The sequence below is a fragment of the Notolepis coatsorum genome (assembly GCF_963971535.1).
Source record: "Notolepis coatsorum genome assembly, chromosome: 3".
Classification (NCBI taxonomy): Eukaryota; Metazoa; Chordata; class Actinopteri; order Aulopiformes; family Paralepididae; genus Notolepis; species Notolepis coatsorum.
In genome coordinates this window covers 45,858,843-45,878,654 of record NC_140167.1, presented here as the reverse complement: position 1 = coordinate 45,878,654, position 19,812 = coordinate 45,858,843, and the positions used below count along the sequence as shown (strand labels likewise).

Sequence of the window (19,812 nt, the reverse complement as noted above, 5' to 3'; positions counted from 1 at the left end):
GTGAATCATATATAATTATAGGCTTATCTGGTCACTTTAAGGAACAATAATGGTAACTCATGCGGGCGTGCGTGACACACACACACTCTCTCTCACACACACACACACACACACACACACACACACACACACACACACACACACACACACACTCACACAGACTCTCTCTCTCTCTCACACACACACACACACGCACGCATGCACGCACGCACGCACACACGCACGCACACACACACACACACACACACACACACACACACACACACACACACACTCTGTCACACTCACACACTCTCTCTCTCACACTCTCTCTCTCACACACACACACACACACACACACACACACACACACACACACACACACACACACACACACACACACACACACACACTCACACAGACTCTCTCTCTCTCTCACACACACACACACGCACGCACGCACGCACGCACGCACGCACGCACGCACGCACGCACGCACGCACGCACGCACACACACACACACACACACACACACACACACACACACACACACACACACACACACACACACACACACACACACACTCACCAGTGGCGGCCGCTGGGTACTTCGCCACTAGGGGCGCTATACCAAATATTTTGCGAACATGTACAGTACAGTACTGTACCACGCAAGACTCATGGCAAGACGTGAGCGATTCGACTCGCGCTCACGGCAATGAATCGGCTCTTATGAACGAGTCGCTCAGCTGTTACTACAACAACACACAACCAGTCAAATAAAGTATAGTCTAGACTCTAATTCACAACTTGAAACACAATATAAATAGAAAAGTTAGAAACAAAACTCGCCCGTCTCCAAACACAGGCAGATCTCTCCCTCTCTCCTTCTCTCTCTCACACAGCGCGACGTGGAATCGATTCGTTACACAATCAGACCTATTATATACCAAGAATAACTTCAGTATGAGTACAGGGCTGTACACATATTTTGCATATTGTTAAACGAGCCAAGGCTAGCTATTAAACTATCGATATGAATCGAAAATCTGGGACCCTGATGTAAACAAGACAAACGTCTTTCTCTGGTCTGCATCCCCTTAACAATTGTGTGTATTGAGCCGTACTGTATTGTACCCATTCTGCAATCTGTTAATAAAGTTCTCATTCATTCATTCATTCAAACATAGACGATATTGAACAAGCCATAATCCACGTATTTTCAATCCGAGAGAGCTGCAGTAGTTAAATCAATGAGCCATCGATAAATAAACAATCAGCAATGTCTCGCTTCATGAATGGCCAGCAGTAGTACTGCTCCTAAAAAAACTATTTACAACCGTTAACGTTAAGAAGAGAGAGAGAGAGAGAGAGAGAGAGAGAGAGATTTCTTCAACCTCGAACCTAAATTCCTTAGCAACCCGTGTTACCAAGTAAACAAATCACAGAACGATAGCCAGTTAGCCCGCACCAGCCTAGTAGTACTACTAACGTTAGCTCCCAGAACGATAGCCAGTTAGCCCGCACCAGCCTAGTAGTACTACTAACGTTAGCTCCCAGAACGATAGCCAGTTAGCCCGCACCAGCCTAGTAGTACTAACGTTAGAGAGAGAGAGAGAGAGACTCACTGTTTAGTTGAAACGTCCAGGGCAGGAAACGTGTATAATCCGCCATATAGCTTGTTAGCCAAGTGTTAGCTCAGCTGAGCTCGTCGACGTTAGCACAACACTCAACAAGTACATTCCTTTGTCCATTTCCGCTCGAACAGACTGCAAACTACCTGGCGTTCTATCGCCATGCTCTAAGACAAACTCTAACCTTAACCAACTTTGAAAGAGTGCCTAAGCTTAACAGTCTAAAGAACTTGCAGTCACAGCACGGCACGCTCTAAGACAAACAACAGTCCTAGTACCAGGAACCAAGCTAGAATTGGAACATTAGAAATTGGATTCGGCCAATCAGAGATCGTCTCTGTGAAATTCTGCCATAGAAAAAAATACTGGCGTCGGCCAATCAGAGAGCGTCTCCGCGAAATGCGGCTATGGAAATTCTCACGGAAGTTCACGCTGCTTTCTAGACCGCTTCAAATCGCGCTCGGATTCCAACATAATAGTCATATTTCAACGCACAACGCCGTATGCACTGATTGGCTGTGACGGAGACAGCGATCAAACTGTGACGCGCAGTCAGAGCGCTATCGCTTCTTGCCCGGGCGAGAAATACGAAAAAATAAAAAAAAACGTCACTTCCTGCCCATGAAAACGCAGTTTTTTTTAAATTTAGATAATAACGTTATATTGTGCATTGGAAATACAAACATACTTAAAATGAGTAAATATTATTCATTTTAAACATGTTTATATTATTTATAGGGCTATAAAACAAAAAACAAAAACGTTTTTTTTTTTTCTTCTTCTCTCATTTAACAGGTGGGTCGGCGCTCTAGCGCCACCAGTGGCGAGCCGCCACTGACACTCACTCACACACTCTTTCTCTCTCATTCATTCGTCACAGCACAAATGTTCCGATTAATTCAGACATTCAAAACACTTTCTATAATTTGTTTTTGTTCCACTGAAATAATTTTTTTTATTCTTGTTTTATTATTATTATTATTATTATTATTATTATTATTACAGACATGGATTGCCGGTAGTAGCCTGTTGACCTCATTGGTTAACTATAAAAATAAAAACGTCAAAGAAGTTGGTAACGTCATGTCAAGTCCCAGTCCAACATGCAACACAAGACGTGGAAGCAGATGTAGCTAGCTACCTACTGTAACTAGTTTAGTAATAGTGAATTTGCCAGTGCTGATGGGCTACCTAGCACTATATAAAATTACTGACTATTCTGACAGAGAACGTTGTCAAATTGGTCATTAGTTCCATGGTGTTGGTGTAATAATAGTGTCAAAGAACATTAGCTAATGTTAGCTAGCTGATGCTATTCGCTAGTTACAGTAGCTATCAAGCTAATGTCAGTTCAGCTAATGTTAGCTAGCTAGCCCAGCTAAACTGCTTGCTACAAAGGCTTATTGCTGCCATGCAAAATGAAAAAAATATGTCATGGCCTCAAAATAGTATTTTGTTACCTCAAACTGTATTTAGTTAACTCTGGTTAATCAATTTTGGGCCTCAAAATTATATTTTGTGGCTTCAAAATAGAAACAAAATGTGTGGCCTCAAAATAGTTACCTCAAGTATTTTGTTCCCTCAAATTAATCAATTTGAGGCCCGCAAAATAATATGTAGTGGCCTCAAAATAGTATTTTGTTCCCTCATGATTTGAACAAACTTTCACTCACTGGAAATGTCTTTTTCCCATAGATGGATATACGAAAATGTGAGCCGCTCTCCCTCTCTCTTGATTGATTGATTGATTGATTGATTGAAAACTTTATTAACAGATTGCAGAATGGGTACAATACAGTACGGCTCAATACATACAATTGTTAAGGGGATGCAGACCAGAGAAAGACTTTCGTCTTGTTTACATCAGGGTCCCCCATTTTCAATTCATCAGTACATATATGACATACATGACATACAGATAGACAGTACTGCTACATCTATATATTTATGACATACCAGATTTGCAAATACAGTACTGTTTGTGATACAAAAAGAGTCCAGAAAAGAGAGTATATACATTTGACGTAAAAGCTGTACATTGGGGGAGATTGGGTAGGTGGGGTGGGGTTGGCTGTACATTGGAGGTGGTTGGGTTGGTGGGGTGGGGGTTGGGTAGGAGGGGTGGGGGGGGGGGTAGGAGGGGTGGGTGGGGAACACTGTACAACTGTACAAGCAAAACTGTACATTGGAATATTGACAAAACCATACTTGGTCATTTACTGTACATTGGAGGGGGTTGGGTTAGGACATTTACAGGGGCCAGTTTCTAATTGCAGTCCCCCGTGGGTGTTCTTTGAGAGTGGTTTTGAAAGTGGGTAGTTTCTCTCCCTCTCTCTCGAACGCAGTGAGCGCTCCGTAATATGATCATGATCGACTGGAATTAAAAAAAATAATAATAGGTTTACTACTTACATACTGTAGTTGTCTCCTTAATACTGTAGTTGTTCATTAATGTTACCTAAATGTCACAAGTGAATTGTATAGAAACAACTCACCAAAATTGACTATTGCACAACTGATTTGAGGCCCCCCCCCCCCCCCCCCCCCCCTCTTGTCTGACCATGGCATTTAGTGAATTTATGCTACTGCTCTAGGGGCTGAGCGGCCTGATCCCCCCAGGTCTGATGCTAGAACCGCCCAGTGGCCCATCAAAAAGCTAAAGGTGGGAACATTTCTTTCCTCAGTCATCAGAGATGCTGCCTCCCCCTCCACCCCTCGTCGTCCCTCCCGAATGTGTCACTGTCTTGAAAGCAGCAGCCTGCCCTGCTCGGCGTCTCTCCGCCCATGAGCAGGCGCGCAGCACGCCGCTAGTGTTCCTGTTGGCAGCTCGCAGCGCACCGCGCACGCATGGAAACGGGCGGCTCTTTGGAAACATTGCGCAAGATATGACAGTAAAAGTTTATCTGAGAAGCAATAGCAGTTTTAATTTCACCTCGATCTACTTCCGAAAGCTTGTGATTTGACAAGCAGCATTATCCTTGCCCGATAAGTCGTTTTGCGTGTTATTTCTTCGCTGACTGTGCGTATAGGACCATTAATGGTCCCGCTCTCCGCGAAACACTGCTTTGGGCTTTTTTACATGGACACAATTTAGGACATTACTGGTGTTTGGACGACTTTTACCACAAAATAGAAACATCTATGAATTATAATAAAGTTATGCAGATAATTTTGAGAATTTAAAGCCGGACACAGTCTTCAAACAGCTAACCGTTTTTTTAAATCAAAGGAGAGAAGATGATCCCACCGGCAAACATGTTGCAGGACGAGAGTCCGGGGAAAGAGAACGAGCAGGACCAAGATACACCCCAGTCCCCGGCGACAAGTGTCAGTCAGCAGGAAACCAAGGTATGCTATCTTGCTGTATGAAAACCTTATGTCCACAAATACTGATAGATACAGTATGCTGTTTGATGGCTCTCTGCATCCTTCTACCTTCTTTCAGGGAACCTATAGGCTGAACCGGTACACTTACCACTAGCCTACATTTAAAAAATAGAAAATAGCTATTTAACTATTAAAACAGATCCTTGATAATGTTGTCATCTTTTCACTTTCAGAATTTTTACCCTCATCCGTTGACAGGGAAACTATCCCTATACAATCACCACGACATGCCTTAATAATGTTTAGTTATATGTCTTCCAACATGGCTGCCTGTAACCATTGGCAACCGTTTTTGAAAGAGAATTTACATTTCTAATTCCTGTGATAGATGAGGTAAAACATTGGAAAGGCATGGTATTACGGTTCCACTGTGACTTGTTTATAAGATCCAGTAATAAGACGCCGATTTATAAAATGTTTGTTGATATAGTATATCAACAACACACATACTTTTCTCTTCCAATAGGAAAAATAGGCATTCCAAACATTCTGTGAAAGGCCTCTATTGAGGTCTAATTTGTGGTCTGTCAATTTAGCATTCAATAGCCTTATATATAAACAAGGACATTTGTCTTTAAATCTAATGTTTGCAAAGCCAATGCTTACTCAAAGTAGCTTGACATTGAGGATAGAACGAATAATGAAAGCTGTTTCTATATTTTGAGTAAAACCCCACACAGCAAACCCTTACAGAAAAAAAGTATTCATCATGGTATTTCCATTAATTTCTTGGTCACTACGATGAAGGAAGTGACCATAAAATTATGTAAATACCGTGACACTACCAATCGGTATCATGGTTCAAATTGGATTAGGCCTATAACATGGAGATATTTAAATACAAAAAAGTGGTCTATATGGTGATACATAACATACCACGGCAGTACTGTGGTGAATTATTTATACAACGGCCAGTAACCATGGTAAAACTGAAATGACCATAAATATATATGAAGTATATTGATATGAGGTGAATACTTTATGAGCAAGAGGCATATGGGATGTACTTTAGATTCTACTGGAGCCCAGCTCGCAAATGCAGGGAGTATGGTGAGAGTCCCAGGGACGCCCCAGGCGCCTTGTCTAGTTTTGTAGTTCGCTGCTATTTATGTGGGTCACCCGTTGCCCAAAATACTACTGCAATTAGCTGTGGAGCCAGGACGACAGAGGGGTTACAGGCCAGCCACTCTCCCTTCCTCTCCTACAAAGCTCCAAGAAGGCAGTGAGGCTCTAGAAGGATTCAACATTTTGGTCTTTTAAAAAGGTTCAAACCATTTACCTGTTCCCATTATACATTCTTTCTCAGCAGTGCTTGAGTCACCACTTGTTCTATCAAATTACAGCGCCACAGAGGAGAACCCGTTCCCTTCGTTACCATGGCAGACGTAATCACACCTTCAATGTTATTATTTTGTGTTATACTGTTTATCATCTCAAGGCTGATGTCTGCCAACCGACCTCATCCGTTCCATTGTCCAATAGGTAATAGCTGACCTTGGAAGGTAGAGAAGTAAAGCTTTTTAAGTTTCCCTATAGTTTTGAGTGAAAAGGGAGCTCTGGTAACCAATACACAGTAATTATATAGCTGTATGAGTTAAGGCTCTCTCCCATCATACTGTTTGTGTGCTTTTGTTCCTCCAAGAATACTGTGAGGCCTGAACATCACAAGCGCAAGGTGAGAAACAAATCCACTCTTGTGCAATCAGTGGCACATTGTCGATTATTGCCGACGTTATTGAAATCCATTATGACGGCATTCTTGCATGAAGCCTATATCTAAAAGTTGTTTCACATCACAACTTTTATCGCTGCTTAAAATAAGGTTCATCGACTGAAATGATTCACACATCACATCAAATAAATACAAAATCCTTTTAGAATCCTTTAAGTCACTTATTAATTTTTTTTTAATGTTGAAAGGGACCATTCACCCAAAGCACAAAAACACCCAATATATTTTCCCCTTACCTGGAGTGCTCTCTAGTGTATCCATCTAGATAGTTTCAGTGTGCTTTGCAGAGGTTTGAAGATATCAGCCATAGAGATGTCTGTCGTCAGCCCAATACAATGGAGCTCAATGGACCTTCTTTTGTGGTGCCAAAGCGCAATTTTTTTTAAATTAAATAACTCAATGTTTCTTTCCAGAAATCACAACACAATAATCACAATAATCCACAGACCTCGCTGTGAACAGTTTCAGTGGCAACTATTTTCTCCTGGAATACACGATGATAGCTCTTAATGAAACTGGTCACAACAAGTTCTATTGATTAGGCTGTATTGAGTAACCATGTCATGATTTCTGGAAAGAGACGTCGCTGTTGAACATTTTAAAATATAGTTTCACATCTCTACGGACAATATCTCCAAACCAGTTTGTTTGTGTGTTTTGGTTGAACTGCCCGTTTAAGTAACACTGCACAGGAAACTCATGATTCATAATATTTCCCGAGGTGTTGCGGGGCAAATTAGGTTTCAGCATTTCCCTCTCCGATTCCCATTAGGCCCCTCCCTCTGCTTTATGCTAGAATATGACTTGTCACCTAGCCTCATGTGGCTGGGCAGAGATGATAGATTCTACTATCAACAACAGCATGAGCTTGTGGGCGTACACACACATTCACTGCTGTCTGATTTAGCTCTCTGTCTATGCATTTGTTTTTTTTCAATTGTAAAAAGCGGCCTATACCACTGGGAGTTTTAGCCTTGAGGAAAGGAACATTGAAACCTTTAACATGCTCACTCACACATACAATAACAGCTACAGCATCTGGCCCAGTTAATTTGACATATTGACTCTAGGGGAATTATCAATAGCCATATGTACTGTATCACTACCATGCTCCTCTTTTGTGTAAGCTGCATGAAAGACTCATGAAAGGCATGTGTGTGTATGTGTGTGGGTGCATGTGTGTATGTACATAATTACATATACATGTACATATACACGTTTGCACGCATATGAGTATTTCCATGCGTGGGTGTGTATGTATGTTAGTGTGTGTGTGTCGTGTGTGTGCCCGCTCATGTGTGTGGGTGGTAGTGAGATAAAACAGGTTCCAATTGATTGTTTCCGCAGTGACCACCAGGGTCGATAGGTCACTGTCGTTCCACACACAGTCACATGCATGCAGCGCTGCCACCGTAACTCCATTGATGTGTTGAGTCCTCTATGAAAAGTTTCCTTTTGCACGTCATGGAAAACAATACCTTATTTACCTTTTCAGGTGGGTTTTAATTATTAGTTTACAAAATAATTAAATAATAAACTGTGTCTGAGTTAAACTTCTTGTGTGCCTGTGTATGTATGTATGTGTGTTATGTGTTTGTTTGTGGCTGTATTTGTGTCAGCAAAGATGGGTGCATGTGTGTGTGTGTGTGTGTGTGTGTGTGCGTGTGTGTGTGTGTGTGTGTGTGTGTGTGTGTGTGTGTGTGTGTGTGTGTGTGTGTGTACATAGATGTATGACAGGTGTGACAGGCCTCTTCTTAAAGGACCATACTGTTATGGGGTGTCTAGAGAACCCAAGAGCAGAACACAGGTACAGGAGAATGAGGCGGTTTAGGATATTTAACAAAGCCAGGGAAGGGCAGGGGGCTGGTGATGAAGACCAGGGAGTGGGGGAGAGACAAACGGGCAACGTGGGTAGGTGAGATCCAGGGGGGTGCAGGCTGGTGAGGTCCGTGGGTGGGTGCAGGCTGGAGGGGTGAGGTCCTGCACATAAGATAACAGGGGTTACTATGACGCAGGTTACAGAGCACACAAATTACACTAGATATATATATAGAGGTCCAGAGAAGAGTCCTAATACCGCGTGAGGCGAAAACAACACTCGGACGAGGAGTGGCAGGGGTGCAGGCCTCTTATCCTGGTTCCGTGATGGGGTGATAGCCGGCAGGTGTGTAGACAGGCACAGGTGGGAGGAATGATGGTGAGGCGGGAACAGGAGGAGACCCATATATGGACGTGGGGACCTGCTGACAGACAGGGGAGAGAAAAGCTCTGGCTGTGGCTGTAACACATACCTGTCTAATTTTGACATCTCGTCATTATCGAAGATTGTCTTTAACTAATATTGTGTTCATATATGTGTGTTTTAGTAGATCTCAGCCTACCTTACAGAATTGAAAAGGGAGGGGATGCTCAGTGAGACTTGAAAGTTGTTTGAAAGTCGCTAGGCATGGGCAATTCACTGGGTAATTCACCCATGTGAAACTGCGAGAAGACAAAATTAGACCAGTAATGGCCTTTTAATATCAGACTGCCTTTACAATGTTTTAAGTCTTTATTTGTCAGGTACACATAATTCATTAGTTCGGCTTACACCAATGATGACGCAAACGCAGAGTTTACATGTTTAATAGGAATATTATGGATTGGGGTGGAGCTGCAACAGCCCAATTGGCAGCTTCAAGATGCACTTGGAGCGCACACAGCTCCTGGGCAGGTGAGCTCGGCTGGGGAGAGGAGGAGGAAAGGAACCAAACTTTCCGTTAGGCGCTGACTTCTTGGTGGAGTGGCCCTCCGGTTGGGGAAAGAGGGTTCTGTTAGCACAATGGAGCTTCCAACCCAATGGAGGTTGGGATAGACTGGGGGAGAAAAATCTTCACTGACCCCTCTATTGAGGCAATTGAACCATCTCCTGGAATATAGGCCTCGGATAATAATTAAGGGTGGGACAGATCTGGCAACAAGAAGGAGAAGATAGTTAGGCAGATGCAGGACGTTGTGGCAGAGAAAGTGATTCATAGATACAAAAATCAACTTAACAAGTGTTTAATATGTTTCAAGTTTCAAGTTTGCTTTTATTTGTCATGTATAAAATACATGTACATTACAGTGAAATGCTTGGTTCTGTATGAGCCCCTGAGAATGTGCTTCATACAGTAAAAAAAGGAATAAAGTCCCAACACTATACAAATATACAATATACAAACTAAGGTACAACCTAAGTACAATGAAGTAAAAATGCAGACAATGAGGTACAAAAATGCAAACTTTAAATTTTTTTTAAAATTTGGTATGGATGTAGTGCAAATCTCTAAATAGATATAATATGGTGTATTGTTAAAGTGAGTGTTAAGGTGAGTGTTTGTTGAAAGTGAGTGTGTGCATGTGGATGTGTGTGCAATGAGTGTAGGTGGATGGGTTGATGTCACATAGAGTCATGGTCTTGGAGCATCCTGATGGCCTGGGGATAGAAGCTCCTTCTGAGTCTCTCTGTACTGGCCATCATACTCCGGTAGCGCTTGCCTGACCGCAGCAGTGCAAAGAGGCAGTTGTTTGGGTGATTAGAGTCTTTGACTATTCTCTTAGTCTTGGCCCTGCAACGCTTGGTGTAAATGTCCTGGAGAGTGGGAAGCCCACCTCCAATTGTGTGTTCGGTTGATCGGGCCACTCTCTGCAGTCTGCTGCGGTCGTGTGCGGTGCTATTCCCAAACCAGGAGGTGATGTTACCAGTCAGCATGTTCTCTATTGTGCATGTGTAGACGTTTTTAAGGATCTTCTGAATCACTTTGAACTTCCTTAGGTGCCTAAGGAAGTAGAGGCACTGCCGTGCCTTCTTCACTACACTGTCAATGTGTGTGGTCCATGTCAAGTCCTTGTATATGTGGCCTCCGAGGTTGCCTACTTGAAACTGTTCACTCTCTCGACCGGTGCCCCGTAGATGATGAGCGGGCTGTAGTCCCTATCCGACCACCTGAAATCCACAATAATTTCTTTGGTTTAGCTGATGTTCAGGGAGAGGCTGTTCTCCTGGCACCACTGTTCTTCAGGCCCACCACAGCTGTGTCATCAGCAAACTTAATGATTGTATTGCTGTTGTGCTTTGCCACACAGTCATGCGTGTAAATCGAGTAGAGGAGGGGGCTCAAAACACAGCCCTGGGGGGCGCCTGTGTAGAGAGTGATGAGGGGGTGCAGTTACCTGCTCTCACCACTTGGAGGGGACTATCGTATTGAATGCTGAGCTGTAGTCAATAAATCGCATTCTCACATAGTTCCACTGCCTCTTGTCCTGGTGTGATGCTGCCATCTGCAGCACATGGGCTATGGCGTCCTTCGTGGACCTGTTGGGGAAATATGCAAATTGCAGGGGGTCCAGGGTGCGTGTAGCTTAATCCCAGCGGAAGAGTGCAAGAGCGCTTCCGCATTTTGCCCTGATTGGCCGCGGTAACGCCCTCCAAATGCGCATTTTCTTTCCCCCCGCTCAGACGCCGAAATGGAATGCATGTAGTACATTGCAGCACAACGCAGCATTTCCGCGTACATTGCAACGTAACACAACGCAGCTGTCAACTGTACTTTACATATTATCCAAACGAGGACCACATAATGTTATTTCCCTGTACATTGTAACGTTAACACAACGCAGCTGTCAACTGTACTTTACATATTATGGAATACATGTATATTATCGCGACGCGATTCACTCGCTGTCAACTGTACTTTACATATTATCCAAACGAGGACCACATAATGTTATTTCCCTGTACATTGTAACGTTAACACAACGCAGCTGTCAACTGTACTTTACATATTATGGAATACATGTATATTATCGCGACGCGATTCACTCGCAACGCCATAATGTTATTTGCCTGTACATTGTAAGTAACGTTAACACAATGCAGCTGTCAACTGTACTTTACATATTATGGAATACATGTATATTATCGTGACGCGATTCACTCGCAACGCCATAATGTTATTTCCCTGTACATTGTAACGATAACACAACGCAGCTGTCAACTTTACTTTGTAACATTGTTTTTTCGGTCATTCATAAAATTGATTGAATGAAATTGATTGAATGAAAATAACAGATTGCAGAATGGGTACAATACAGTACGGCTCAATACACACAATTGTTAAGGGGATGCAGACCAGAGAAAGACTTTCGTCTTGTTTACATCAGGGTCCCCCATTTTCAATTCATCAGGACATATATGACATACAGATAAACTGACAGCCCTAATTACAACCTTTATTTAATGGTTAATATTTTGATAAAAGGTAATTTACTATATTTGTATGGCATTTACACTTAAAGTAGAAAAACAAAAGTAATCTGTAAAATAATAGTGAATTTCCTGTGAAAAAACATTTATTTTTTACAGTACGTTACACACACAAATGCTACATTATGACAAATTTGACAAAGAAAGTATATTTAGATTCAAAGACTATTTTAATAGCTTTCTTTGAATACACGGTTTCTCTCCTGTGACGTACAAATGTTCAACAAAACCGCCAACATTGACTCAGCTAGACCTCTTTGTTATATCTGCAGCGCTAACAGAAATAAAAACAACCCAGGCCTATGTTAAAGTGCAGCTTGGCTTAGAGGATAATGTCTTGTATGAACTACCAGTAATATAAATCATATTAACAACAAAAATGTGTTACGCCTTCATGTCAGATGATTTTCAAAAAGGAAAATGTACTCTGTCGTCTACTCTACGCCATCCTAGGTATAGGCCTGTGACCGGACCTGAAAGCGCCCCTACTCTGCGGGTCTGCAGCTGCATATGCTTCTCGCAAAATCCAGCTCACGCTGCCCAGCCGTCAGAACACTACACACATATCATAATGTTCACAGCAAACTGTAGTTGATCACCAGGTATGTTTTATTAACGTAGAATAATTCATATAAGAAAAACGATAGGGAAATCTCTTACCTTTCTCCACTGGTTAAAAATGCCAGGAACTGAAATTGAAACTTGCTGTGCGCCGCGGTGATATGTGTTTATTATGAAATGACAATTGCGTGTTGACACGCCCACTGCGCGAAGCCTCCTAAATAACTTTTTCCAGTTTGCACATATCTATTATCTATGACTAATTCGATCTATTTTTAGGGGCAAATGCGAGTGAAATAGTCGCGCTGTGGTTACATGACGTCATTGCTATTTTAGAGCTGCTCTACCGGTTACACGGTATAGTCAAAATCCATACCGTAGAGCAAATTCATACCGTTTATACCGTATACCGTTTATACCGTCCACCCCTAGTGTGAGGGTAGGGGGGGTAGCGGAGCCCAATCGCAAACAACAGGAGGAAAGAGAATGGAGCGGTTTAGGTTTCTTTAATTGTATCTTCCCCAAACAGACAGAGTAACATCAGGAATGTGCAACAGACATGGGTTAGAATTGTTCTTGGGGGAGAATGGGAACAGGCGCACTCCCAGTGCAGCTGTAGGCAGCGGACACTGGTCTTGTGTCGGGAGAGAGAATGGGAACATGTGCACTCCCAGTGCAGCCGTAGGCAGAGGACACCGGTCTTGTGTCGAGAGAGACTGAGAGCAGGGGTACTCCTTGTGCGGCACGAGACGTCCCGGCAGGAAGGGCGCTGGAGCGGGAGTCCTGGGCACAAGAGAGACAAGATTAGGAGAGGAATAATCACAGAGCAGGTCTAGCAGTTTTCAGGTAGAGTCGTCGTACCTAGGAGGCAGTTTAACACTGCGACAAGGAACGACAGGATCTGCCAGATGATATAGGGACCGCCTGATGATGTAATCGCTCACAGCCGCGCTGATTGAAGTCCCTCTGGCAGCGTGGGAACGCTTCAGCAGGAAGCTGCCCGTATATGGGCACGGCAGGATGAGGGCAGAGGAAGGCACGAGCCCTGATCGTGACAAGGAGAGAGAGAAAAGGCGAGGAATAGGGTACGTAATGAGGCGCTTGGTTGGTTTAAGCCTCCTTCAGAAATCTATATAAATTCTAATACAAGTACAATGGCAGTGAGATTATGTGCCTTTTTGTAATTGTGGATATGAATAAATTATTCCATATGTGTATGTCTGTGTCAACAAACATGGTTGCATGTGTGTCATGGTTTTTGCCTTATTTCACCTTTCTGTGAGGGACAGCTGTCTATTTTTGCTTTATTTCACCTCTCTGTGAGGGATAGCTGTCAATCCATGTTCCCTGTGGTTAATTGCCTCATGGGTCGGCAGGTGTGTGGGCTTGATTACACCTGATGCAGTGCAGCTGTGCCTATGGCCATGTGGAGTCTATTTAAGTTTGGAGATCGCAGTGTCAACTGCTTTTTCATTTCCTAGTGTTGGCTGTCCTTTTGGTCACGTTCATTATATTGAAGTGTAGTCTGATTTCTGATTCAGAATTGAGCTTTATGGTAGTCATTCTTATTTTAGGCTACTCACGTGATTCTACACATAAACTCCCTTAGTGGAGGTTTATTGTTTTACTTTTTCCGATATAAACTCCTTTTATTAGGAGGTGTCCTTGTGGCTTATTTGCTTTTATACTATACCTCTTTATTGAGAGTAGTCCTGTTTTTTGGGACTTGATTTATTTTCTTAATTACTCACTTTGAGATTTCCACCTGTAAAGGTTGTTTTCTGTTGTTTTATTTTTCCCCTCTCCTAAAATATCTGCGTAAGCAGTCTAGTGGTTGTCCGTTTTACGGATAACTTTAAAGAGTCCCTGTTATCTGCTCATGACCCACACACACACACACACACACACACACACAGCCCTCACAGAATGAAAAAGCCATGACTGGGTCAGCAGATAACACAGGTCTCGAACAAGCACTAGCTGCGCAGCGTCAAGGATTGCTTTCACATGAGGAAGCTATCATACAACTACAACAACAACAAGCTCTCATGGTGCAACAGCATGGGGAGATGTATGAAGGATTGCGCAAGATGGATAGTTCCATGCGTGATTTGACTGACCGCATAGCCAATGCACAATTACCTCCCCCTCACCAGAGCCCACCTAATGTCTCTCAAGCACTACTCACAGGCCCCCGGTCATTACCTTGTGAGGCTAAAGTCCAGCTCCCCTCACGCTTTAATGGGGAGTCAGGTAAATGCCGTGGTTTTCTGGCACAATGCCAAATAGTGTACAGAGCCCAGCCTTCTCGTTTTCAGTCTGAGGATTCACGTGTTGCCCTAATTCTATCCCTGTTGGAGGGACCTGCCCTTGATTGGGCTGTTCCACTCATACGGGCTCAGGCTCCAGTTTTAAACGACTCACAGGGACTCATGAATGAGATGGAGATCGTTTTTGATCATGAACTCTACGATAAAGAGGTCGCCATGAAGCTGACGCGCATGCGCCAGGGCGCCAGTAGTGTAGCTGAGTTTTCCATCGCTTTCAGGACACTGGCTGGGGCTACAGGCTGGCCTGAGGGACCACTCATCACTTTGTTCACCAACGCGTTATCTAATCAGGTTAAAGATGCTTTGGCGGTTGTGGGATCTCCAGACAATTTTGACACACTGGTCACTACCGCCATACGCGCTGATAACCGGATCAGAGACCGTGAGCGTGAGAGGCAGGGGTCAACGTTTTCGTGTCCCGCTGGAGGAAGTTTTGTTTTTTCCTCCACAACCTTCAGTGGCCAGCTTGTCTGAACCTATGCAGGTGGACAGCACTTCTGTGCGTGACTCCAGGCAGACTGGTTCTCATGTGGACTGGTGCCGGTGCTGCAGGAGAAAAGGTCACATGAGGGTGGAGTGAAGGGAAACGGTCAGTCTCGCTAGTGGGCCGAGAGACACTAGTGAGACATCACATCACCCCCTTTCGAACCTTTTTGCCTGTGGTTTTAGGCTGGAATAGGCAGTCTGTTAAGGTTGACGCCTTTTTAGACTCAGGGGCAGTGGACAGTTTCATCGATTCCAGATGGGCTGAGGACTCTAAAATACCTATACATTCCCTCCATAAGCCCTGTAGTGTCACGGCGCTTGATGGACGGCCATTGGGTACAGGCAGTGTCACCAAAAGAACCAATTATTTATCTATGCGGGTTGCTTATGGGAACCATTCTGAGCGCATTCGATTATTTTTGGTGGATTCCCCCACGTATCCCATTGTGCTGGGTCATTCTTGGCTTAGTAAACACAAGCCACAGATAAATTGGGGTGAGGAGAGGGACACTGTCATGCAGTGGGGCTCCCAATGCCGTCACCGTTGTTTCCAAATTCCTCCGTCTCCCATGAGTTATGATCAGTTTAGTGAGAGCGGTTGTGATCCTGTTGAAGCAGTGGGCGGTCTTGGTTTCCAGAGCCCACTCTCTCAACCATTGCACTCCCAGCCATCTGTCGATCAGGATGGGAGTTTGGAATGGGATCCACAGTTTGATTGGGACTCCCTCGGTGAGGAGGTTCTGGCGGAGGACAGTTTAGAGGCTCTGTGTGAGGACTTCTCCTCGCTTACTTGTACAGCTGACCCCCTCATGGAGAGCACCAACATCATGAGCGTGGAGTCACACCCGTTACCAGAGGGAGTTCCCACTGTCTATGCTGACCTCAGTGAGGTGTTTAGCAAACAAAGGGTTAGCATCCTGCCACCGCACCGACCTTATGATTGCGCCATCGAATTGCAGCCGGGCTCTATTCCCCCTCGTGGTTCCTTGTACTCGTTGTCGGTCCCCGAAAGCGCAGCTATGAACACCTACATCAAGGAGGCTGTGGCTACCGGTTTTATTAGACCTTCCACTTCACATGCGGGTGCTGGATTATTTTTTGTGGGAAAAAGGGATGGAGGACTGAGACCCTGCATCGACTACAGAGGTCTGAACAGCATTACAGTAAAAAACCGGTATCCCCTTCCCCTGATGAACTCTGCGTTCGAACGCCTCCAGGGGGCATCCATTTTTACCAAACTTGATCTCCGCAATGCCTACAATCTGGTGCGCATACGCCAAGGGGATGAGTGGAAGACCGCGTTCAACACTCATAATGGTCACTACGAATACCTGGTGATGCCATTTGGTCTTACTAATGCCCCTTCAGTTTTTCAGGCGTTAATCAATGACGTGCTCAGGGAGATGTTGGAAAAGTTTGTTTTCGTCTACATAGATGACATTCTGATATTCTCCAAGTCCATTTCTGACCATGTCAAACATGTCAGGCAGGTCTTGAGGTGCCTTTTGGATGCACGGTTGTTTGTGAAGGCTGAGAAGTGTGCCTTCCATGTCCGCTCTGTGTCCTTTCTGGGATTCATTGTATCTGAGGGGAGGATTCAAATGGACCCCAAGAAGGTGTCAGCAGTGACAGACTGGCCTACACCCGTCTCGGTCAAGCAGGTGCAACGATTCCTAGGATTTGCAAACTTCTACCGTCGTTTTATTCGTAATTTCAGTTCAGTGGTAGCACCTATCACTGCACTCACCAGGAAGACAGCACCTTCCCATTTCCAGTGGACTCCCAAGGCTGAGGCAGCGTTCATTGAGCTTAGGAGAAGGTTCAGTTCTGAGCCTATCCTCATTACTCCTAACCCATCCCTGCCATTTATCGTCGAGGTTCATGCTTCTGAGCTTGGAGTCGGAGCTATTCTGTCTCAACGCTCATCGTCCGACGGTAAGGTACACCCATGTGCGTACTATTCACGTGGGCTCTCGCCGGCTGAAAGAAACTAGGATGTTGGGGACAGAGAGCTGTTGGCGGTCAAGTTGGCATTGGAGGAGTGGCGCCATTGGCTAGAGGGAGCTGAACACCCATTCACAGTCTGGACAGACCATACAAATTTGGAATATATCCAGGGTGCTCGCGACAGGCTCGCTGGTCACTGTTTTTCTCTCGGTTTAATTTCCTCCTGACGTACCGTCCCGGGTCTAAAAATATCAGGCCGGATGCTCTTTCCCGGTTATATGATGGATCAGAAGAGGACCGTCCTCCTGAGGACAGATCCTAGCTCCTGTGACATGGAGCATTGACTCTGCTGTGCGGAGGGCACAACGTTTGGAACCAGATCCGGGTGGGGTGCCCCCGGGTCTGTTATTTGTACCAAACAGCATTCGTTCTCGGGTGTTGAAGTGGGGCCACTCCTCTCGGCTGACAGGACATCCCGGAGTGCACAGAACTCGTGACTTCTTGGCCAGAAGGTTCTGGTGGCCTGGTATGATGAAGGACATTCGGGAATTTGTGGCAGCCTGCCCCGTTTGTGCATGGAACAAAGTTTCTCAACAGTCACCACCAGGGCTGCTTCATCCTTTGCCCATTCCTAGTCGTCCGTGGAGCCACATCGCCATGGATTTTGTGACTGGTCTGCCTCCTTCTGATGGTCACAGCCTCATCATGGTGGTGGTGGATAGGTTCTCCAAAGCAGCTCACTTCATTCGACTGGTCAAGCTGCCATCTGCTCAGGAGACCGCTCAACTGGTGGTTGACCATGTCTTCCGAATTCATGGCATCTGCCAGGACGTGGTGTCAGACCGTGGACCCCAGTTTACTGCTCGGTTTTGGAAGGCATTCTGTGCTATACTGGGTGCGACGGTTAGCCTGTCATCAGGGTTCCACCCAGAGAGCAATGGGCAAACAGAGCGCACCAACCAGTCTATGGAGAGTACGCTTCGCTGCTTGGCCTCCTCCAATCCGACCACTTGGAGTCACCAACTGGCATGGGCAGAATATGCACATAATTCATTGTGCAATGCATCCACTGGTCTCTCCCCATTTGAGGTTCAGTTTGGGTATCAGCCTCCACTGTTTCCTGAACAGGAGAGGGACGTGGGGGTGCCATCTGCAGAGGCGTTTTTCCGTCGGTCTCGGGCAACATGGAAGAGGGTGCGTTTGGCACAAGCGGTCGGCGGCGGATGTACACAGTCGCCCTGCGCCTTCCTACCGCGTGGGCCAACAGGTGTGGCTTTCCACACGCGATTTTCCATTACGGGTGGAGTCGCGCAAACTCGCTCCCCGTTTTGTGGGCCCTTTCACTATTGTTCGCAAGATAAACCCAGTCACGATGCGTCTTCGGTTACCCTCGTCGATGAGGGTACACCCTACTTTTCACATATCCTGCCTTAAGCCGGTTCGGAGGAGCAGGTTGGTTCCTGCAGAGAGACCTCCACCTCCCCCGCGATTCGTTGATGGCCAACCTGTGTATACTGTACGGCGTATCCTGTCCAGTAGGCGGGTTGGTAGGGGTATACAGTACCTGGTGGACTGGCAGGGTTATGGGCCAGAGGAGCGCACGTGGGTTCCGGCCAGGGACATCTTGGACCCTGAGCTTGTTCGGGAGTTTCGGAGACGTGTCTCGGAGGGTCCGTCTGGAGCCGCCCCCTAGAGGGGGGGTCCTGTCATGGTTTTTGCCTTATTTCACCTTTCTGTGAGGGACAGCTGTCTATTTTTGCTTTATTTCACCTCTCTGTGAGGGATAGCTGTCAATCCATGTTCCCTGTGGTTAATTGCCTCATGGGTCGGCAGGTGTGTGGGCTTGATTACACCTGATGCAGTGCAGCTGTGCCTATGGCCATGTGGAGTCTATTTAAGTTTGGAGATCGCAGTGTCAACTGCTTTTTCATTTCCTAGTGTTGGCTGTCCTTTTGGTCACATTCATTGAAGTGTAGTCTGATTTCTGATTCAGAATTGAGCTTTATGGTAGTCATTCTTATTTTAGGCTACTCACGTGATTCTACACATAAACTCCCTTAGTGGAGGTTTATTGTTTTACTTTTTCCGATATAAACTCCTTTTATTAGGAGGTGTCCTTGTGGCTTATTTACTTTTATACTATACCTCTTTATTGAGAGTAGTCCTGTTTTTTGGGACTTGATTTATTTTCTTAATTACTCACTTTGAGATTTCCACCTGTAAAGGTTGTTTTCTGTTGTTTAATTTTTCCCCTCTCCTAAAATATCTGCGTAAGCAGTCTAGTGGTTGTCCGTTTTACGGATAACTTTAAAGAGTCCCTGTTATCTGCTCATGACCCCCCCACACACACACACACAGCCCTCACATGTGTGTGTGTGTATACGTGTGTGTACAATAGTGTTGTCACGATACTGGAATTTCAAACTTCTATACGATACCTTGAAAAGTATCGATATTCGATACCATTTT

General features: G+C 44.9%; 1 protein-coding gene across 1 annotated transcript in view; it reads left to right on the top strand.

The window, feature by feature from the left end:
• The first annotated feature begins 4,453 nt into the window (after nt 1-4,453).
• Nucleotides 4,454-19,812, top strand: part of stac (SH3 and cysteine rich domain) — a 148,747-nt gene continuing 133,388 nt past the window's right edge. Inside the window, exon 1 of the mRNA XM_084310067.1 lies at nt 4,454-4,961. Within this exon, the coding sequence (XP_084166193.1) occupies nt 4,851-4,961 (111 nt within the window). The 5' untranslated portion in view covers nt 4,454-4,850. The remainder of the gene's footprint in view (nt 4,962-19,812) is intronic.